At 37.1% G+C, this 24,508-nt stretch overlaps 1 protein-coding gene across 1 annotated transcript in view; it reads left to right on the forward strand.

Moving 5' to 3' along the window:
- The first annotated feature begins 153 nt into the window (after positions 1-153).
- Positions 154-24,508, forward strand: part of CNTNAP2 (contactin associated protein-like 2) — a 1,035,043-nt gene continuing 1,010,688 nt past the window's right edge. Inside the window, exon 1 of the mRNA XM_008633839.2 lies at positions 154-990. Coding sequence (XP_008632061.1) covers positions 894-990 — 97 coding nt within the window. The 5' untranslated portion in view covers positions 154-893. The remainder of the gene's footprint in view (positions 991-24,508) is intronic.

The raw sequence follows: 24,508 nt of genomic DNA on the forward strand, positions 1-24,508 counted from the left end.
TCCCCCGGCTCCGCATCTGAGCCAGGCAAGGGAGGACGATCGGAGTCCTGGAGGCCCGAGGGGCGCAGAGGAAGAAGGAGGAGCTGAAGGAAGCGAAGGGAAGGGGAGGGGAGCGCAGGGGAGAGGATTTTCCCATCTTTTTTTTTCGGGGAGGAGGAAGGTTGCTGCTGCTGGGGGCAGCGTTTCCTCCTGCTGGAAGATGATGAATACATGAGGAGAGAGGCTCTGAGCCTGCTTCTGTGCTGCGGGAGTGTCTCTCTCTCCCTCCCTCCCCTCTCCCTGCCTCTGTGTGTGTGTGTTTGGCTGCCCGGCTGTGTGTGCGTGTACACTGTGTATATATATCTGAGCTGGGAGGTTATTGCAAGCTCCTCTCAGCAGCGCTCCTCTGTACAGGAAGAAGGGCTCAGCTGCAGTGGTAGCATCAACAGCAGCATTAGCAACACCAACTGCTTTTTTCGGCTTTCTTCCTTCCCTTCATCTCCATCTCCCTTTTCCCTCCCTCCTCCCACTCTCTTGGGGGATTGCTTTTCCTAATTTTTTTTTTATTATTTATTTTTTCCTCTAGAATCCCTGTTATTTGATACTTAGTGGTTTTTCTTCTTCTTCTTTTTTTTTTCCTCCCTTCCTCTGAGAAGGAGACACAGAAACACATACGCACAAACACAGAGAAATAAAGGAAAGAAAAGTACCGGGACTTATCCTGCTGCTGCAAACCCAAAGATAGCAGACGAAGAGGGGGTTTGGCTTCTACCCCAAGGTAAAGCCCTGCCCCCTTTACCTCTTCAACACCTCCTCCGAAGAAGAGAAGGAGAGAGAGCGAAGGGGGCCAAAGTGGAGAAAAGCAGGTCTTCTGCGGCTGGCATTTGGGAGTACAGGGAGCCAGGAAGTGAAGGATGGTTGTGGTTACCCGAGCTGGCTGCAGGGCAGCTCTCTTCCTCTGGATTTTCATCAGCATTAGCTGCAGAGCCAGGACTGCTCTGCCTGCATCTCGTAAGTACCCTTTTCTAAGAAACATGCACAATTTCAGCTCTGCAATAAGACAGAGGGAAAGTCTCACAACTCTGTGAGGTTGCTTATTATTTCTTTGCTGATGAATATTGTGTTTGATTGTGTTTGATTTTTCTTTGTATGTGTCTGTGTGCACTGAGGTCTGATACTGTTTGCAGTGCCCCTCATCAGATCTTCCTTGGTGATTTCAGTGGTAGCTGGTGTGGAAAGTTGAAAGAGACCTGCTCTGTGATGTAATCTTGGTTCTGCAATGGAGTCAGAGGGGGAAAGGAACCAGAAGCTGTTCAAAGTTTGGGGATAGTTTTTGTTTGGCTGGTCGGTTTGATTTGTTTTGGATTTTCCCACCTTTTTCAGAAGGGATGGAATTTGCAATTGGAAGTACTTCACTTCTACAGTTTTGTGGGGAAAAAGAGGAGATGTGACCAGTTTCCATAACTAGTGTTTTACTAAGGAGCAGCAAGAGAAAATTCTGTCTCATTTGAAGGGGAAAGAATGATTGTGAGTTGATGAGAGGGAACTGAGCCAGGACAGCTGTTCTTGAGAGTGAAGTTTTGCTGCCCATAATAGAATGAGCAAAGGTATTTTAGAGGAGACCATCAATTGCCCTCCTAGCTGAGGCAGAAATAGTAGAGAAATGATCAAGCATCTGCTGAAAAGCTGAACTTCAGACCGGAAGAGTGTAGAGCACCTGTACAGAGTCTGATTCTGCTATCAGTATAAAAATGACAGCATATTCATTGTTTTCAGTGGATATTAGATCAAATTTTTAACATTGCATTGAGCTGTAGTTTTGAGCAAAACATTTTGCAAGTAGATGTCAGAATTAAGTGTTTAGCTGTTTCTCTTCAGACCATGTAAAACATTTGCCAGTTGCCAAGTATCTTTGAAATGCATACTGAAATGAGGCAGTGCATTTTTATAGAAACATCATCATACTGCTGGCTTAATCGGCTGTTTATAGAGGAAGGAAGTGTCCTGAAATGTTACAGATAGATGTGCTGGATTGTATACATGTGAATGGGGGTTGATTCTACTGACCAAGCAGGGAATTGTCATAGAATGTAATGTATATACTGCATAGAGATCTATGTGGATCCCTCTATTTATTTATTTATTTGTTTGTTTCCTTGGGGGCGGGAATGAACAATGCAATGATTAGGGAATTGGAGCACTTCTATGCTTTCTCAGTGGGTTTCTATCTGTTATCATCTGATCACCTACTGAAAACCAAAACAGTGTTATTCCAGGATTTACTTGCACTTGTGTATTTGCTTGTGTGTCAACAAATATGCAGAGCAGTGTCTGTATTGTTATCTAGGTCTCAGAGGCTATAGGATGTTCAGTTGTTTTCCTACCTTTGAATCAGAAGAAGTATTGATCCTGAGGTTTACTTCTTAGTTTTGACCAGCTATATAATTTTTCTTAGCAATATTATTTCTTCATGGTCATCTCTCAGGCTCTCACAGGAATGTGTGGGGGTGAGGATTCATGATTTAGGTTGTCAAAAATGTGTTCTTTGAAAACAAAGTCCCTGCTTTTCTCTAACAGGGTTTCAGAGCTTTTTTGTTTGTTTTTGTCACTCAGCAGCTAATGGCTGTAGTTTAACATGAAAATGACCTACAGTGGGTTATCTGATTTCCCAACAAACAAATCTTTAACTTTTGAAAGAAGTTTGTTGAGAAGTTAGTGGTTGTCTTAATGTTACTATAACCAGAAATTCCAGGAATAAAGGTTATGTATATAATCTTAATTAAAATTTACTCATATACATTCCCATCTTGATAACTATCTATTAAAAGATTTCTCTATATTAATTCACCTTCCAAGAGCTTATACATTATACTCCTTATGTAGTGAGTGGCATTTAATTTCTGACTCACTTCTGAAAGTGAAATGGAGCTAGATTTGTTTACTGGAAACACAATACAGCTGGAAGTACACATCAGCCTCAACTTTACAAAAGGATTGTTCACATAGCAGTACATTCTGAAAATTCACATTGTTGAAAATTCTTGTAAAGCCTTATGGGTGCTTGGGAAGTGGTACCACAGTGGGAACTCGAGTGCTGTGTCACAGTGTTTTGGTGCACCACTTCACTGGTTATTCTCTTTCATGCTTCGCTGTACAAACTGGTCACTGTGCTGTATTTTGTCACTGTGCTCTGTTTTCTGGGGTTGTTTATAACTTTGTATGCAACTGATTGTGAATGGGATTGGAGAATTTTGTTCTCTGTTGACAAGATGATGTACTTAGTTTTTTATCTTTCTTTCTTTTTCTTTTTTTTTTTCCTTCCCTCTGTCAATTTTGAACATCATATTGGGAATACTTCCAAAAGAATTAAAACCTGTGTGAAATGCAACTTTAATGTAAAACTTATTTCCAACCACTATTACATTTTCTCCTCCATGTTACTTTATGTTTTGACTTTGAAGTAATTAACAACATCAAATTTATTCTTCACAGTATTTTTTGGGAAGCATGCAAGACTTATGGTGTACAGTGAATTACAAATCCCTATATATGAGCTTGCTGTTCAGTATTTTCTTACAGTCTGCTTGTGCTGGCATAGAAAAAGATACAGTTTTCAGAAAGAAGAGAATTGGACATTGCTTATGTAAATATACTGCATCCCAAATGTTTGTTTACTGTGGAAAGCCAGTAAATCTATCTCTGTCATTAAAATGGAAACTCAGTAATACTGATTCAGAAGAGATCGTGTTGAAAGCTTTTAATCTCATTCAGTTTTATCTCGAGATGAAGTGGGTGTTGAAAGCCCATCCTTTAGTATAATAAACGTACACTGTGACAGAATATCACATACACTAATGCTCAGATCTTACTGTCAATTCTATTCATGGTCATGTTTTCAAACCCTGGCAATAAATTCTTAATATTCCTGAAATGTTTTTTACTAAGCGTGGAGGGACGAAAACACTCTTCTGGAATCAAGGCTAATGAACAGCTCAGCCAGGAGAGGTCATCACAAGATAAAAAGTAACATGGAAAATACAAATTTAGTCTTTACAGTCTTTTACATGGCTAAGATGGAATGATATGAATATGAATATGGGTAGACTAACTTTCATTTGTATTCCTATAAAAAACCCAAACACACAAAGCAGCAACCTTTTTACTTAATAAGAATGTTAAAGGTATTCAGTATAGGATCATCTGCTTCTCTGTGAAAGGAATTCACTTTAAAAGTAATTGTCTTTCACAGCTACTTTTTTTTGGGTTTTTCTGATTGTGTCTGTTTTTATGCAATGCAAACCTGATCAGTACAGACCTATTAAAACTTCTAGTTCTGATACTTGTCATACTTTTTAGTAGGTCCCATACCACTGCTCAAGTTGAAGTTTGAACCCATTTTACAAGACGCAGTGCTGAAATCAAATACGGGGCATGTATAGTAAATCATTAAGATATGTAAAAGAAAAATGCACATCTTTTAGCTTTGACTGCATGGCACCCAGATTTTCCTGGGGAAAGTATTGAAAATAAGTAATGTCCATTTTGAAAGAGTGAGGCATTGTACAAGAAAGTCCTTTTTAAGAGTTCTGGACTATGTAGAATTACCTTCCAGATCATGGTGCTTGAATGTTGGGTGTATGACGTGCCATATATCCTATTAGGTTCACGAATAGTTCTTTTCCAGATAGTGTCTCAGACATAATGGTATTTTTGGAAATCCGATAAATTCAATTTTTTTTTTCCTGTTATAACTGATTAAGATTTCTTCGTTTAGGTCCCGTTGTCTTGAGGTTAACTCAGAGGTCCCACAGAATTTCGTTTCCAGTATACCAAACCATTTTCATTTACATTTAACATTTAATAATTTTTCTGATCCTTGGGGTCAAAGCATTTAAAAATATACTAAACTTTTGAGGGCCTAAGTTTCTTTTAAGACCATGGAATTTCATAACATTAAACATATGCTTTCTCTTTTGTTCTTTTAGAACACTTTAGCTATAAATTAGAACAAAATTTACATCCATCATTGTATAATTGTATTATTATTTAAGGTGCTATTCATCACTATATAATAAAATTAATGTTCAACAGACAAGTGACAGTTTTAACAACATTGCACTGAGTTACTGTTATTATTTAACAACATTGCATTGAGTTACTCGTCATGACTCTTTAAATAAATTGGCTTCTTCTTGAGCAATATGTTAACTTACTTGTGAATGAATGAAATGTATCAAACAGTCTGCTGTGATTTCAAAATTTGTGACAGCAGCTAGAGCCCGTGTCAGTGCTGAAAATCCAAAGTTTCAAAGATTCTTTAACTTTTGTGTATGCAACATTGCACAAAACCTGATTGCAAACATTCATCTAGATACAGCAAGTCTGATTCAAAGTTTCGTGTGAGTGGGCATTGAATCAATTGTAAATGCCATTGAACTGCTGTTTTAAAAACTGCCTTCTGCTTGGGCTGTTTTTGCTTTGCTTGTGTGTTTAGTTTTGCTTTGTCTCTTTTTTTTTTAATTCTGGTGCAATAATATGAAATAAGACATAACTCAGTAAGTAGTCCAGTCTGAAAGAAAGTTTGAAGGTGAAGTTAAAGACTATGAATTGAAAACTTGTTTCTGAACATTGGCTGTTTCTTTTGCAAGGACATGAGAAATATTTTTTTATTTTCTGTCTTTTTTTCTTTTTTTTTACTCAGGTACTTTTAACACATGAGAGACTATTTCAGTTCCTGCAGTTGTGATAGAAAATTATTTATATATAATGCATAACACATTACAGTTACTCAGACTATACCACTTCTTGAGTAACTCACATTAGAATGGATCTGTGACAGACAGTAGATTTTCCTATAGAAGTTCTTTAGGAATTGTAACTTGGATCTCTATGTCTTCAGATATATCAGATCTCATGTTTACTGTTTAGTATTTATCACAATATTTAAGAGTTTTTAAGACTGTAATACTTCTAATGTTTGGGACAAAAACAAACTATGTACAAGCCATGGGGGAGTTTCTGCATTTTTTTTTTCTAGATTTGCAGAAGCTGATCTCCCTCTGAGTGAACTGACTAATAGGTCAAACATAAGATAACTGGTTAAATTTTGAGGTTCCCCTGCCCATGAATATGTCCTGAAGAGCTGTCATGCTCGTCTTACAAAAGCACATGGACTTGGAAATGTTTCAGTCATTTCAATTAGGAAATGTTAGAGAAGAAACATGAGTCTTCTTCATCAGATGAACTGATGAGTGACTTTGAAAATTTGTTAGTCTTAAAAATTTTAAATAATTAATTTAAAATTATAGCATTATTTCCAAAATCTACATAGAGATGAGATCCTTCTTTAAAGGATCGGGAAGACCTGTGAGATAAAGAAAGCAGTCCATTAGCTTGAGCCTTCTCCCACTGAAGGAAATGGAAGTCGTGCCACAGATTTTAGGAACAGTGTGGTTATGGTTTTTTGTCAGTGAGAAGTTCATGATTCAGTCCATTGGTATGAGATACTAGAAATGATTAAAAGGTTCTTCAGACTTCAGCCTTTGAACTAACATTGATTTTATCTGTATCACACTTCATTTATTCAGCTACTTTATTGGCATTGCATTGGAAAATGCGAGACCACCAGCTAATTGCAGAACATGTTAAATCTCTAAATTTGGTGATGTAGAAAATTGCAGTAATCAGTAATCAATTCTTTTGAGCCACTTGCAGTTCCAAATTTGGAGATATCATAGATATAATAAAAAAATTCCCAAGTCTTATGCTTAACATTTACAAAGAACTTGAGCACTTGGTTTTGATAGCTCTGCAACTTTAGAACAGCTTTACAAAGCTGAGACCTTTCCTATCTCAGAAATTGTCTTAGTATTCGTTCACTGTAGTAGTAGCCAGCCTTTTCTGATTGGATCTTTAAGGTTGCACAGCAGATAATTCAGAGCAGAAAAGGATATTGACATTCACATTTACCTCTTTCCTCTGCCTAAAAAAGTCTAGAGATTTTTTGGCTTTACAAGCTCCTGGTGGAGAGATGGTTCATTCAGACATTTAACTTAAGCAAGCGGTCATGCTATGTCCATTGAGGGACTGGCAAACTTATTTACACTTATAGTTCATTATTTGATGTTAATATTTATCACCATTTGAAATATTTACCAAATATTTTATTTTAAGCTGTGTATGCACTCCAAAAATACATTTTAAATAAATCAGTGACTAAAATCGATTCAGCATAGCTAGAAACTTAGTTGCCAGTTCTGCATTTGTATTGGTAAAAGCTCAAGTGGGGTTACAACTTTCAATGTGTAAATAAAATAAGCAGCTAAAAATACTTCCTAGAAGCAAGAAAGCACTTGAACTGTTCTAGCCAAAGGATTTTCCGTCCCACAAACAAATGTGATGTTTTAGAATGAACACTTATGATATGTCTCTAGACTATTTAAGTCCCGGTTTAAAGGGAAAGTAATATTTTCTTGTAGAAATTTAATGACTGTCTAAATATAACATAAACATTCTGTTTGATTTTGTAACTCTGCTATAACATTAGTTTTTTGTAACATTTGCCCAGGGGAGTCAGTTATACACATGCTACATTTCTACTTTCTCTTTCTACAATGTAGGAATTTAAGCATTTTTTTTGGTGTCAAATCTAGAGGGGTGCCACTGTCTGGGTTTTTTTTAATCACCTAAATATTGATAAAAAAAGTCTCTTATTGATTGCTTAATCATCTTACATACTTAAACTGGTATTTATTGTGAACCCAATGAATTTATAGTGGGGTAATACAGAAGATCAGCAGATGAGCTGGGGAGACTGGGAGGGGCCATTTCCATAAGGGGCAGCAGAAAGTCTGTGATGGAAGGTTTGCCAGAGAAGAAAAAGAAGAATTACTCTCATAACAAATGGAAGTTTAAAAGTATATGGGCCTAATGCAATGGGATACAACACAGTGGGAAAGGCAACCTCAATATATTTTAGGTTTTCATATCTTATCTACTGGTTTTAAGTATCATTGGTGTAAAGTTCTTGAAACACAGATTGAAATGCAATTAAATTGGGATGTGCTGTTTATGGTAATAGAAGGAATACTGTGATTGGGGAAAAGCAACAACAACAAAAAAATGTCCTAGAATAGCAACCAACAGATAGGAAAACAAAAAACTTAAATTTACACCCTGTTGACCCAGGTTTCAAACACAGATGCCTTCCTAATATCTTTAGACTCTGCCCAGATCATCAGTGAAGCACAGGAAGGGCTTGTGCACATTTTTTTCCCTGGATACAGATAAAAATTCAAATATCCTAAAAAAAAAAAAAATCAGGAAAAAAGAAAAAAAAACAGAAAAATAAATTATTTTAAGAACATAATCAAAGATTAAAACTAGTGGCACCCTATTTTTCTGGGCTATGGGAAAAAAAGGGACAAGGATGTACTGAAGGTTGTCTCCCACACAATAACAGGAACCTATTTTTTCTTCTGCTGAGGAATGGAGTCACAGGGAGTAGCCTGCCCAGTCCACAGCATTTGCACTGCATTAGGAAAAGAGGGAGCTTCTGTGAGAAACAGAGTCAGAAGCATATCCTGTTCAGGCCAGGCTCTGCTGGCTGCTTGCTCCCAAGCTGCAGCAAGCTGTACTCTCTAATGTTCTTTCCTTTGGTTTTACATCCAAAAAATTATTCTAGTGAGCATACTGTCAGTTGTATGATGAATGTCCTACCTCCTTCTTCCCTGGTACAGCCAAGCTGTTAGAAATGATAGCAGAATTCCCTCTAGATAAGAGGAGGTATTACAGTTCCAACCTTCTTCCAAAAAATATACACCACCAGATCACACGCCCATTTGCTTCTGCTCCTAATTTATTTGCCATTTCTCACATGCCTCCTTTCTGATTTTATTAATCATCTTACTCCCTACTCTCTGCCCTCTCCCTACCCTTTCCTCCAGCAATAAACTGACTCCACTGACTTCTGCTGGATTCTCATTGATTCATCACTGTATTGAGTAATTTGCTGAGCCTGAAACTAAGGGAGATTGTCTTCATTGATTCCTGATTAATTCATCCATTTGTGAAAGCTAGGTACACAGGTAATAACTCAATTGAAATTCCTTCACTGCTTAATTGCTGTGCCATAATCCTGGCCTGTTAAATTAGATAATCAGATATTATGAATGATTAGGATTCATTTTTTCAAAACACAATTATTAGAATGTCATTATAAGGAATGTTTTTATTTACTCTGTTTATAATTATTAATAAAATGCCATTTTAGACGTTAGGTCAGTACAGTGTATATGTTTTATACATATGGAAAAAAATTGCGTCAGATGAATCTGTGAGTGAATTATGGTCCCAAATCTACATATTCATAGCTTGTAAGGCCAAAAAGGATCCAAACCAGCTACGGTGATATGGTAGATTGTATTACTACTTTTTTCTCCTTTATACATCATAGAATCAATGAACCAGGGAATAGTTTGGGCTGGAAGGGACCTTTAAAGATCATCTAGTTCAACCCCACCACCACAGGCTGGGACACCTTTCACCAAACCAGATTCCTCAATGTCCTATCCAGCTTGACCCTTAACACTTCCAGGGATGGGACATTTGCAGCTTCTCTGGGCAGTCTATTCCAGAATTCCTTCTTTTTGTGTAATCTAAATCTACCCTCTTTAATTTAAAAGTGTTCCTCTCATACTATCGGTACATGCCCTGGTAAAAAGTCATTATTTCTCTTTCTTATAGGCCCCCTTTAAGTATGGAAAGGCTGCTATAAGGTCTGCCTGGAGCCTTCTTTTTCCCAAGATAAGCCACCCCAACCCTCTCAGCTTTTCTTTTTGAAAGGGAGAAGCCCTCTGACCATTTCCATGGCCCTCAGGTCGACCCACTCCAACGTGTCAATGTCATTCTTCTGCTGAGGGCTCCAGAGCTGGACTCATATGGGGTTTAAGGAGAGCAAAGTAGAGGGGCAGTGTGATGTCCCATGACCTGCTTGCCATGCTGCTTTTTATGCAGGCCAGGATCCTAGTGGCTTCCTGGGCTGCAAGTGCACATTGCTGGCTCTTACATAAGTTTTTGTCTGCCAGTATCACCAACTCCTTTGCTCTCAATTCGTTCATCCCGCAGTCTGTATTGCTACTGGGGATTGCCCCAACCCAGGTGCTGGACCATACACTTGGATTTTTTTAACTTCATGAGGTTCACATGGGACCACTCCTCAAGCCTGTCCACATCTCTCTGGATGTTGTCCCTCCTCTCAGTCAAATCAACAGCACCACTCAGCTTGGTTGCGTTCTGTAAACTTGCTAAGGGTGCACTCAACCCCACTGTCTAGGTCATTAATAAAGACATTTTACTGTATTTGTCCCAATACCTGTGAGGGACAACACTCATCTCCATTTGGATCTCCATTTGGACTTTGATCCATTCTTTGGGCATGGCTGTCTCGTCAATTATTATTCATCTAACAATTCATGCATCAAACCCTTATTTCTCCAATTTATGGACAAGGGTGCTGTGTAGAACTGTGTCATTGACCAGGTTGGTTACATCAGTAGCTCTTCCCTCATCCACCAGTACAGTCACTCCTTTGTAGAAGACCACTAGACTTGTCAGGTATTATTTGCCCTTCATGAAACCATGTTTGCTTTCTCTAATATATCTCCTTGTCATTCATGTTCTTTGGCATATCTTCTAGGAGAAACTGTTTCATGAACTTCCTAGGCACAGAGGTGAGGCTGATTGGCTGGCAGTTCTAGGGGTATCCATTTTTACACATTTTATAAATGGGTGCAATGTTTCTCCTTTTGTAGGCACTGGGGATTTTGCTTGACTGTCATGACTTTTCAGAAGTGATAGAGAGCAGCCAGTTCCCTCAGGGCCCTAGAATGCATCTTGTCAGGTTCCACAGACTTGTCTATGTTCAGATTCCTCAGGTGGTCTTGAATCTGGTCTGCTCCTACAATGGGTAAGACTTCATTCCCCAGTCCCTGCCTTGATATTCAGGGGCTTGACATATGTGGGAAATTGAGTTGGCAGGGAAAACTTGAGGAAAAAATGTTGCTGAGTTCATCAGACTTCTCCATGTCAGTTGCCATCAGATAACCTGTCTCATTTACCAGAGGGGAACAGTCCTTTTTGTCTTCCTTTCCTGAGTCACATACCTGTCAGGGTTTTGACACATTTCCTCCTGGCACTGAATGTCCTGGCCTGGAGCTGTGTTCTTTACCCTAAGTTCATGGTTTCAAACATGGTCACATTGAAATGCCTAATGTTTTCTTTTACCAGCCGACTTAGTCATCCCAAGCTTTTGACATGTAAGCTTCTAGTCATCTTCAGCTTCGTAGACTATGCATTTTTCTGGAGTTCAAACACCAAAGATGTTAAACAAAGGACTGAAAATCAGACTTCCATTTGTTCTCACTAGAAACCACTAATTTTCTTTGTTATGATTACATTTTGAGATATTTAAAGTGTCACATTTATAATAATTTTGAACCTTGGTTAAGATAGCATAGACTGCCAGTCAAGTGCCTTCAGAATTCAAAATGCATATTATTTCAATATATGCAGAAATAGACAGAAATGCGTATATCTGCAGATTTCTTGTGATCCAGTTTTGTATTCTCAGAAAAAAAAAAAGCTGTCAGAAGATCAGGATACTTTGACAAGATCGATTTTTTTAAAAGTGATGTTGATTTTCAATAATTGCATTTACAGCATTTAAATTTTTATTAATCAGGTTCTATTATTTTGCCTAGCAGCAATGTTAGTTGGAGTGGCTTGTAAATGTGCATTTCATTGTTTTCAGTATTTGCACTCCACAGTTTCTTTCAGTCTTTTGGAATTTCCTTGGTGTTTCAAGGGTTATTGGAAATCAGCAATGATCAGCGATCAGAGACCACCTCATTTACAGCTTACCCTGCTGGTTTAAACTGTCTAGCCTTGTTAACATCTTTTAAACATCTTCCTCAGCTTTTATTAGAATGTAAATGGTTTTGTTGCCACTCTGAGATCTAACTATGCAGTCTTGTTTATTTTCCTAACACTGTATGTTTTTGTCTTTTCTACATGATTGGCAAATTCACCACCTGTATGTAGCGGTCTTCTGGTATGGCTCCTTTTGCTCCCCAACTCCTCTCTCACTTCTTAAAGAAACCCCCAAAACACAAAACCCAACACTCAAACCTGTGGTTTTGGGATTTTTTTTTTTAATAATGATTCTTATGTTTTCTGTGCAGAGACAAATTAAAGCTTATATCCTTTTGCTTATAATTTTAACGTATTTGTTAGATTCTGATTTACAGAATCACAGAATGGTTGAGTTTGTAAGGGACTGCTGGAGATTATCTTGCCTTGCTAGTAGAGTTCCTTATATCAAATCTAAATCTTCCCTCTAGGAAGGCTATACAGCAGCAGATAACATGGCCTTAGAGAGCCTAGAGGAAGATGGTTGTGGGTTTCAGGCAGAAGGAAGTAATATAATCTTTCCTGACCAGTTCTGACCTGGTCCTAACTATTGCTTCAAATCAGAAGAGAAAATTCATTTGGATTTTAGGGGTTCTCTGAATTTTTAATTTAACAACTTGCTACATCATTAAGTCCAGTCTCATAGAAATGCCCCTCCCAGTCTCTATTGACATAGTTTCCTATATATAGAGAGAACAGTTAGTTCAGAATTCTTGCTGACATAGACAATATTTGTATTCTGAACTTGAAAATCATTCCTCTTCTGGTGCTGAAGATTTACCTTTCATGAAATGTCAGCAAAACCATTATGTCCAGTGTGAAGAGTGTTCAGAGATAGGAGCTGATTTTACTTTTCCTCGCTGGGAAAGGAAGGTGCTTTTGGTTTTATATTAAATCTGAAATGTGGTAACTCAAACTGTGGAGTTTTTATCGTGTTGTGATGCCATGTGTGTATATCTTGAGGAATTTTTGTAAAGAGTGAAAAAGTTTCTTTTCTTAAAAGTGCAAGGCAGTGATGATCATTTCACAAAGCAAAATGTACTATAGTATCAAGGAATTGTTCTGAAGTAAAGGCATAATGGACTGGTTTTACATACTTATGTTGATCATTTACATAGGTTTTATTGACCTGATGGGACAAATTATTTTGCAGAAAGAGAATTAATTTGCTACTTCTAACTATTTTCCTCAGGAACATAAGCAGTAGATGGTAAAGGCCTTTAGTTTTTATTATGACCATATTTCCCTCTTAGAAGAGTCAGTATTTTGTTTGTCTGGAAGAATGTTGTGAAAAGTCAAGTGAAAGACTGGAATCATTGTGCTTGAAATTGCCTAGAGAGGAAGATTTTCTGCTAGAACCTTGGAAAGAATAGATCTTGGTTATTAACTTAGAAATACAGTAGAGTATTCACTATACTATGTGTCTCATTGTAAGTAACCCTGTCTAGTGAATCAAGATGTAACCCTACACTAGGTGAAGACAGACTTTTGAATAGAAAATATTACCTAAATATTTCACTAGGAAGTGCTTTTCTTAGTTATACAGATGTTGAATCCTGAAAAATACAGTTGCAGACAGTGAGGATCAGGGAAATAAATTCTGACATTCTGAAACAGGGACACTCAGATTGTGGGCCTATCACAAAACCAGGCACATCAAGAAACAGTCTAATGAGTGAGAATTCTGTTCTCAAAGTTATGACCTAAAAGTTCCCTTTAGTTCTTCTGACCAAGTCTAAAAAAAGGAAGATGGAACCAAACTAGAAAGATCTTGATACAGAAGTAAGTGCTGAAATTTCAGACATGACTCAGGTTCAAAATTCAGTGGAGTAAGGTCAGTCTTTCTAGATCAGTCATGTCCCTGCACATATTCCTCAAACTCTATATCATGATATATTTGGCCTTTTTTTTTTACTGATGAGGGTGTACGTGCATTGTCATTTGTGGTTGCTCAAGATTCTCTGTATCATATACCCTGTATCATGTTGTTGTAGGAATGCATCCCCCAAAATGTTGTAAGATGGCATGTTTTCAAGTAAGCAGCTATATGAAAAGTGCATGAGTAACTGAATAAAAGGAGATAAATGTAAACAACAACAAAAAAATTAAACTGAATTTTCAACTGAACTATAAATAAAATTGTATCATAATTTTGAGAAACCCCAACAAATATTTCAAATCTGGTTGTTGGAGTGAAAAGAATTTGTTGGCAAACTTTACACAGTGCCATAAAGATAAGCACAGTGCAGAGAATTTCTCAGAGACTTTTTGGTGCAATTTCAGTGGTATGATTGACATTGTATTGTTATACATACATTTAAGACAGTCCTCTGCTTTCCAAGAAGAAAAATATTATTTGCAAGTATAACCTGTTGTTTGTACTTATAAATCAGTGTATTCCATGCTTTGCTTTGATAACTCTAATTACAGAAAGAAATGAACATAAAGCTATGAAGGATCTCATAGTAATTCAGAATATAAAGATGTAAATGCTTCTAATAACACACAAACTTTATATATATCAAAGGAAAATTGTTCTGGTGTCAGTTTTAATGAGGAATATAGTTATTTTTCAGCACTGGTGTTTAATGCCTAAAAAGTTTTTCTCTTCTTGCCTTCCGTCTTTCTTCTGCCCCAGGCAGACATTTCAACTAATTCAAATGAAAATACTTCTGTGGTATTCCAGGAGATTCTTATCCTTTGATTTTGGCAGAGGAGCAAAAGCGAAAAACCAGGCATCTTTCTGTATATTCTGGCAGGCAAGTCCATACTAATGTCTGAGGTGGATCCATCAAGAGCTGAAAAATGTGAATACATCTTGAGGGATGTTTTATGATGGAAGAGATGTGAAGACTGTGAGGGCAAGAATCAGGACTTCCTTCCGTAAAATGTTCAGCTCCTCGGAAACTGTCCAGAGGCTGTGGGAGAAGACAGCGTGGAGTTGTTTTAGTTCCCTAGTTCCCTGCAGTCTTTGTTGCACCTTGCCTGTTTTGACTACTTTTTTTGTAGATATAAATAGAATAAATATTCAAACCATTCGTAAGAATTAGCCTCAAATGTAAATCTGACTGTTGGTTATCTATGTCTTTAATAATAAGAGTAGTGGTGTGCATAAAACAGTGTTTATAACACAACAGATGAGAGCAAAATTTTTCAGAGATGGATCTCTAATCTCTTTTTAGCTACAGTAATATTTTCATAAACCATGTTAAAATAATCCAGCCACATTCTATACAGTAAAATATCCCTTAGATTTCTAAACAGCATTTATGGAATCTGACTGGCAGAAAGGCACCACAAATATTTTCAAAGAAGGAACTTGATTCAGCTGCAGAATTGCTTTTTAAATACAAGCTTTGTATTGTTCTGGATTTGTTTCAATTGAATTTAATACATGTAATCAACCAGGCTGCTAAATGGACTTCATACCTAAAGCATGATTTTCTGGGAATAACAACTCCTCAGCTAGTGTAATTTCTGTGACTTGAATAATTTAATGGTTGAAATAATAAGGGACCGTACTCTCATAGACTTACTGAGAATGGGGAAAAAAGATAACATGAAAATAACAGACATTGACTTCTAGGAACACAATAATAAGCAAACTTCGGCAACCTTACTCAAGGTTATTTTTTATTGACTTAGGCGTAATCCTCCTAAACAATTATTCCTTTTTTTTTTTAGTTACCAAGTTTTTTCTAGAGAGCGTGAGTCCTCCACAAATTAATTTTTAAGGATTTAGAGTTCCAAAGGTTACATTCTGTTCAAATCAGAGATACAGATATTAATTTATCTAATTGGTACTGAGCATTGAATTTTAGAATACACAAAATCTGTTCATTAAAAATGGCATCAAATTAAGCCGTGAAATGTAAGTGATTTGAATGGCACATAGAAGGTAGAACTGTCAGTTATTTTTTGGGGGGTTTTTTTGACTGTTAAGTGTGACTTTTCAGCTGACATCAGATGATTGTACAAAAATTTTGGAGCTTAAAAAAATAGAATAATATCCAATTAAATTAATTGATTAGAAATTCAATCTGTAAAGAATGGATAGTTTGGAGTATGATAATCTTGTATCAGAATGTCTCCGAGTCTTTGAGAGCGAAGTATCACATGCATTTTGATAATTTGAAATCCTAGTCAATATCTTTCTCCAGACAAACTATAAATTAATTACCCTTTAGTGTTCATTAAAGCATCTGCACTTCTAGTCCATAAAATTAGCAGAGTAATATGCATCTAACATTATTTTTAATAGTTATTAATGCATGTTCAGTTAAAGACATTTCATCACTGAAGTCCGAACTACTCATATTTTGCAATGGATTGCCTGTCAATATCTTTGTAATTTAAATTAATGTTACCCTTGACAGAATCTCTGGAGGACCAGCTTTCTTGAAAGTGTTGAAACTTGTAACAGGTTCAAGGGATGGTTTAGCCCCATTTTGGTCACGCTGGAAGTCTGTTTTCCAGATAAGGGAAGAGGCTGATAAGAGGTAAATCCTTCGAGGTGGAATAAGTCCTTCTTATCATGCCAGTGTCCTTCCTCACATAATCACTAAGGTATGAATACTCCCTTTGAATGGGGACATTGAGACGTAGGATGAAGGTATTCATCTTGGTTGATGGGTCATGACTGATTCAACTACACTGAGAGACAACTGCAGCACCTCAGAAGATGTCAAAGACTCATAAAATGTCCTGAGATCCACAACATTACATCATCCAGTGTGAAACTCCCTGCCTGAGGGGAAGTACCTGGTCATTCCCACCTGAACCTGAGTGACTATAAACCCAACAGATTTTGAATTCTGTGGGTTCATTCCCCCCACCACTTGTGGATACAGTCACTTTCTCTCCCTCAGCCCCCTTGTCTCTCTCTCCCTCACATTTACTGCTAAATAAAAATCCATACTATTGCCTTTGGCATATGGTCTCATTTGCACCTTAATTTGGGCAGAGGCATCTCTAATAATATTAATAATCTGATCATAATACCATCAGACATACTGCTACATCAGAAATAGATTGTACATCCATATGTCAAATATTACTGTACTTTGTGCCAAGTTTTATGTTTCATACACTGAATGACTAACTTGCTATGACCATCTTTGTTAGGTATAATTTCTGAAAATCCCTTACATTTCCAAAATTTCAGTAAGTTTTAAAAAACAAAACATTGGAGACTATTTTGGCAAGGAGATGTATCAGCACAACATGGCAGTTTACTGCCCCATAGCTTCAGTGCTGTGCAATGTTGAGGAGGCAGCTCTGGGTTGGTGTATATGCAGTAATAAAGTTCAAGTCCACTTGGAATGTCCACTTGAAATGTCCCCTGAGTGGTGAAAAGAGAGTCCAGAATTCAGTTGAAAAATAGGATAAAATTTGTTAGGGCCCCTTTTACTTTAAAGGGAACACAATGATTCATAGGGAGCCAGGTTCACAATATGAATAACTCAAATTGTTGCTGGATTATGTGACTGCTCCTAAGATCAGTAAAGACTTAAGAGATCTACGTAATTGATTGCTGACATTCATTTGCACACAGAAATAGACATGAACCTTCCACTTCTCAACAGCACATCCAAATCCACTGGGAGACTTTACTAATTTCATTGTTAATTCAATTTCCAGGAGCAAGGGAACAGGTCATGAGAGTTGCAGTTTGAATCATCAGGCATAATATTCTTCATTACCATCACAAGAGGCTGCCCATTTCTTGTTGAGGTTCCTGCTTGGATCCTAGCTGCAGTGGGGCAGCTGACTTTTATTAGAAGTGCAAAGATTTGTTCTGTGCAAGTGCAAAGGTTGATGCCCTAAAGACCTTGTTGCAAAGAATAGGGAATTTTTAAGCTGATTGTTGAGAGCTTTAGGGCAGACCTAGGAACTTTTCCAGAGGTGATTATAAGATGGATGAAATGTTTCAGTGAGAATTTTGGCAGGGAGTTGGCCAGCTGACACTGATTGAGAAGGAAGTTGCGAACACACAGGAGGAATTTTCATCTCCCTTCATAAAGGTCAGAGGTGATACTACAACTGATCAGAACCCTTAAGATTGACTCATTTGATCAGGGACTGGATATGCATGCATTGACTGATACTAAGTCGGGGATTGTTAACTGTAAGGGAACCAGGGGTTTGGGAAAGCAGGTCAGCTAACTTCAGCCACCTCCTTTTGGCTAGCAACCATTTCATACGGTCTTTCCTGAGGATGTCCTAATAAACCAGAGTTAAATTAGCCAGAAATAGAAGTAATTTTGATTGCCTAACTTAAAAATGCCTTCTCAGGTATGGTTTTACTGACGCACAGTAAATAAAATTGCCTATTCTCATCTATTTAACATTCATAGGGGGGTTTTAACCCCAGACTGAGACTGAACTGAGAGGGTTGGGGGTTTATACCATGACTATCTGGGTTTTTGCTTCATGAAGAAATGAAGGTGTAACCAAATAAATACCCATGTTTGTATCTTGGCTATTTTTTACTGCATGTGTGGGCTGTTAAATCCTCAAGTCATCTTTGAGTCCTTGCATGTCATGGTCATAGGTTTGGGTGTTGTTTTTTTTAAATTGTGTTAGAAGTTCTCTTTGGGAGTGACTTTATGGCAATTTGTACAACAAACAACATTTTCCCCCAGGCAGTTAGAAGTTAATTTTCATCTGAATACTTATTTTTTAGAGCAAACATATGAAAGAAAGCTTTTCTTTCAAATAAGAACAGGCACATTATGCTTCAGATCAGTTTTTGTACAAGAAATAAGTCAGAAAATTAATCAAACCCCTACTTTGCATTCAACAGATCATTTAGTAAACAAGCATAGATAATTAGAAGCCTATTGAGTACAACTGTACTATTTTCTTGATCAGAAAATTTTAATTAAAAACAGTAGCATAGTAAGCCAACCTCCTTCTTACTCCCCACTTCTCGTAATTGCTGAACATCATGGAATTTTGTTCTTTTTGTCATATTTCTACTAAATTATACCTGATCATTACAACTCCAAAGGATATAAAATGATGCAAAAATCAACCAGAAATCAAACCAGAACACCATCTTTCAATAACACATTATCAGACAAACTTTGAAAGTATTTTAATTTAAAATTCCTTTGTAATCAAATAAGGAAGTTGATCTTATCTGAATATTCATTTCATTAGTTTTCGCATTCCCACCCCCTTCTTATACAAATAGCCTCTTCAGATAAACAATTTGTCAAAAATCAAATAATTTCTTTCAATCCCCTGATCTTTCAATAGCCTAAACTGTGCCTTGGTACTCTATAACTTTGTTCTTTGTAGCCAAAGAGATTCTAACTTTGTATGGGAAGACAGAGGTTTTTTTTCCTACTGTTGTAATATTTCCTTTTTTATCTTCAGCATACTGACATCCATACCATATTGTAATGTTCAGGTTGATGCTGATCTGAGAATTTTTTTCTTTTTAAATTGTAACAAACTTTTTTTTCTTATACACAGCATAGCATCAAAATAGTCTTCATAGTTTTACTATCGATGGATGACATTTGATTTAAAAGATGTTCACAATCTCATCCAACTGTTTTGCCACGGAGGAAGTTTGGATGAATGGAGAATAAGTGTTGAATGTTACAGCAATCACTTGAACCACTATTTAATGTACCCAACAGTTTTGCTGTTGACTTATGAAGTGAATACAGTCTTCTGCAGCATTACAGCATATAATTAAAACACTTTTCAACGTATTTTTTTGGCACGGAACTTGACCTACTTTCACACTTCTAAGGTTTAAAATAAAATATTATTTGCACTGCATTCCTTTTTTTGTAGAAATCTACCGTACAAATTTTAAGGAAAACTGCACTGCACTCTAACTAGTATGTGTGTAATTTAAGTCATAATAGTAATTTATAGCTGAATAGTAGCATTCCATGATTAGGGATCTAGTAATGGTGTACAGACATTGTGCTCAAAGCAATAATCATTAGTCAAGGAAGCAGTACCTGCAAAGTCATCCATACTTGTGCAAATAAGAAATTGCCTACATTTGTAAGGAATGAAGGATCAAATCTATGCATTACTTAATCATAATACCTTACACTATTTAAGGCTTTTTACTGCATGCTGCAAAAGAATACATGGAGATTAAGGAGGTACTTGATTTGCAAATCGGGTATGAGGAAGTAAGTCAAGTGGACTGGTTCCCACTGTCCTTTTAGTGTAAGATTGCTGTAGAATATAATTTTTGCCCCAAAACCTATTTTCCTGTCAAGAAGCTTTTCTTCTACTTTCGGGAGCAGAAAGAAGGAGCTGAAATATTTCCTTCTGAAAGAAGGAGCTGAAATGTTTTTCTTCAGAGAGCAAAAATTAAAAATGCTGAAACTTGAGGTGTAAAACCCCAAAAAATAGTTTTAATGTATAGTTTAAAATGTAAGTATTTTCCTGATAATTTTGGCATCTCTTTCAGATTTTAGAAAAAGTGTATGTATCTATAGATTTGTTTGGGGTTTTTTTCCAGTAATATATAGCATATAAAATTATAAACACCCTCTCCTGTACAAACCTTGCTTTGCTCCCTATTAATGTTATTATTCACCATTACTTCCATTTGCCTGACAGCAAAGTCCTGTGACACCTGAAATTGAATTGTAAATGCTGACACACAAAGGTACTTTCTAACTAAATTTATGGCAAATTAACAAAGATTTCAGTGTATTTGACACAAACTGGGTTAAGACAATGCCAGTCGTAAATCTCCACATTGTCTAAGTAAAGGAGTAGCAGTATCCTCAGCAGTATTATAAGCACATCCCCAGCTCTGTTTCATCCTCTTTTAGGTGTTGAATTTGTATCTGTTCTGTTCCTTATTTTTCCAGTTCTGGAAAATGAATTAATTTCTTTATGCTACAGCTAAAAATTATTTAGATGTTTCAAGCCACTGTAGTGGCATAAGAGATGAAGTAATTATCTTTCTGAGCACATGGAAAAAATGGAGAGATGGGAAAAAGAAAAGTGCTATAAGAAGAGAGGAATTAAGAAACAGGACAAATTACAATTTCATATTTAGATGCTACCAATATTTTATTACATTCAGGTTTAATATCTCCCCATTCTTGAATTAATGTTGACAGGCAAAATTGATTTTGTTGAGTTCAAGGGTTATGAATTTTTTAAAAGTTCATTTATCTTTACGAGAAGGAGGATTTCTTGAGGGCGATTCTGTTATGGAGAAATGATAGTAAAACATATTAAAATGTAAGGCATAGCACAAAAGTATATGTTTTGTTGACTTTCAGTGTGACTTGTGCTCCTTAATGTCTAGGTTTGTATTAAACAACCTGATGGTATTAAACTTATAAATCCAGTGGTAATGGGATTTTGATACCTATCACAGAATCACAGGATGGATCAGGCTGGCAGGGACCGCAGTGGGTCATCTGGTCCAACTTCCCTGCTCAAGCAGGGTCATCCTAGAGCACATGGCACAGGATTGTGTCAGATGTATCTCCAATGAGGGAGACTTCAGACCCTCTCTGGGCAATCTGGCTTCACCTACACAGTAAAGAAGTTCTTATACTCAGCCAGAATTTCCAGTTTCTGCCTGTTGCCTCTTGTCCTATTGCTTGACACCATTGGGAAGAGCCTGGATCCATCCTCTTGACACCGTCCCTTCAGGTACATTGATATATCTTGGGCCATAGCAAAACTTTTAGTCCTCTTCAGTTTATTGCCCTGCCTCAACCTGTGTAAGAGTGTGTCATGGATATCTCAAGATCCACTCCCATACTGAATTCCAGCTCTTCTATCTTTTCATCTACTTATATGTCATGTTTACTACAAAACTTCTGGGGAAAAAAAAATCTATTGAGTTGTGGTCTAAAGTATGCAGAGATTCTGGCACAAAAGCATTAGAAACTCTTAAGCTTTCAAGACAGTGAAGCTGCAATACAGCTGTCTCTCCCTCTCTCCTCCTGCCACAGCCTGTCAAAAACATGCAGTGGGTAAGTTAAATAGTTTTGTTTAAGAACAAGAAGTGAAGTGATTTATAGCAACTTGAATCTGTTTGTGCAAGCATAATTGTTTACTGAAGTTCTTTACAGTACATTCCCAGGGGCTATGGAAATTGGTCCAAGAACAAGCTCTGCTATGCTGCTGCCCTACTCTCCTGTCAATATTAGCTCTTCTCAGACAGAGAAAGGAGGTTTCCATCTTTCTCTATCTTAAAAGAATTCATCACTTACAGGAGAAAAGCATTTTTCTCTGTTGAAGTGTAAATGTGGGAAATACAGTTATATAATTTAGAGAAAAAGCCACTGCAAATGTTTGGCCACTAAATCTGAGAACTAGATAAAAAGGTTGCAGCACCAGACCTTATTGTGTATTTGTCAGTCAGCTTCATGTGTTCTAGATTTTGATTCAGTTTCTTTGAACATGTGTCTCCATCCCAACCCTTTCAATGATAAGAAGCTTTATCTACCCTTTTCCATAATGCTTATGGATGCTTCACAGTGTTGAATCTGCCACTGTGAGATGTAGAAAAATAAAAATGTTGAAAACATTAGCACAGCATTTGTTGAATTAGCATGCAAATGAGCTATCATTTTTCAGGAAGCTGATTCACGAAAGTGACTTTTGATGTTGATCTTTATCTTAAATATAATTTAAGGAGAAAAGAAATTGTTTGAAAAGCTATTATGTTTGTGTTGTAAAAACATAAACTATTTAATGAGTGTTTTGAGGACTTTTTCCATTTGTATGTTTGTTTGAGATGATTTTTATAAATACCTGAATATCCATTTGATTTTCTATTTTCAACTTGCTTCAAGAAAGTGGTGAAAATATATTGGAGGAAATAGGTTTCATGTTATTATGAGGGACAGCAAGGGCATAAAAATCAGACTTGATTCACCCATTTCCTAGGCATCCATCACTGTTCTCTCTAATGATAATCATTGCTGCAATCATGATCTAAATATTAATTTTCAGTTCTGATCTTTTCTGCCTTTAAAATTGTTGTGCACTTGTAGAGAGTAAACTGACCGAGTGGTGGTTTTTATGGAGCATTTACCTTCTTAAAAATCCCATTTCACATTATCCCTGCATGTGAAGCACATATAATGTGCTTAGACTCTGAAAATATGAGCTCTGATCTTGGAGGAAGAATGCTGAAAAGTACCTGGAGGGTACTGAGTGCAAGTTTGGACTTCCTAGCACAAGAAAGACATTGACCTACTGGAGCTGCTTCAGCAGAAAGCTACCAAGATGTCTGGATGGACACAATGTAGGAAGTGAGGCCCAGAGAAATGGTTCTGCAAAGTCTTTAGTATAGAAAGTTAAAGAGAGGTAGATGTTTCTATGGTATTCAACTATCTAATGGCGGAATGTGGAGAAAGTAGAGTCAGGCTCTTTCCAACAGTAGGAAAAAAGGTAAAAATCCCAAGTTACAACAGTCCAAATTCTGAAAAAAATACTTCAAAAAATTAATTTCAGAGTAGGAAGATATTGGAACAGGTTGTCCAAAAAGGTTGAGGAATCGTCATCTCTGGAGGTTCTCAGTATTGAATTGGACAAGCATCTGAGCAAGGCCTACATGTGCATACTGGCAATAGCTACGTACTGTACCCGCAAGCTTGCCACCAAGGACATTGTGGAATTCTACCTGGGTTTTGTAGATACAAAACAGGATGGCAGAGGCAAGGTAGCCGGTCAGGAAAGACATAAAGAACATAATGGTCGTGACAAGGTTCACCAGAGAATGGGCCTGAAGCCCCAGAGGGGGACTTCTTCCATTTGTGAGCTCCATGTCAAATGGGACTAGGAAAGGGAAATGGTGGAGCTGCTCTGAAATCCCTGTAAGAAAGGAAGCCAAGGCTTCATCTAACAAAAATGCAAACTGCCATTAGAGTGACGAAGGGCTTGCCCACCACCAGTTGTGGCAAAACCTACAAATGTCCTGAAGCCAACTGCTTACCTCCCCTTTTAGTAACTAGTACACAGGATTGTTCAAATTAACAATTGGAATGATCCTGGAAGTAAGGAGTGCATTGGTTTGTGCTAGAACTATTTCTTCTATACATCCACAAATTCTCTTGTCATCCTACTCTCTTGAAACACAAAGGAGACTTGGAGGGTGTTCCCTATTAATAATGCAGCTGGGAGTATATGTACATGAGGAGCTCATTTCTATATTAAAATGGGAGCATTAGGAGGGCTCTTTTTTTTTTTTCCTCCTGTGAAACCCTATGATTTTGGCCTGCCTGGAGAACTGTACTTTTCTACCTGGAAACCAGATGGAAAACACAAATGTGCAGATGTACAATTCATAATATGGCATATTAATTAGGTTTCCATGCTGATTCCTCCCAGTTTATCTTCTTTGGCAATGTCTCCAGACCTGTTGATGTGTATCTGGTTCCTAAAGGCAAAATAAGAGTGGACAAAGTTATTTGAGATGACTGTGACCCATTTCTGCTTGTTAGGGTTCCAAAGTTAGTTTAGGGAAGTTGATTTATTTTAACTCTGGTGCTCCCTGAAGGAAATTACTGCTAGGATAATATAGTTCTTTAAAATACCCAGTAGC

This window comes from Corvus brachyrhynchos, unplaced genomic scaffold (assembly GCF_000691975.1).
Source record: "Corvus brachyrhynchos isolate BGI_N302 unplaced genomic scaffold, ASM69197v1 scaffold94, whole genome shotgun sequence".
NCBI classification, from domain to species: domain Eukaryota; kingdom Metazoa; phylum Chordata; class Aves; order Passeriformes; family Corvidae; genus Corvus; species Corvus brachyrhynchos.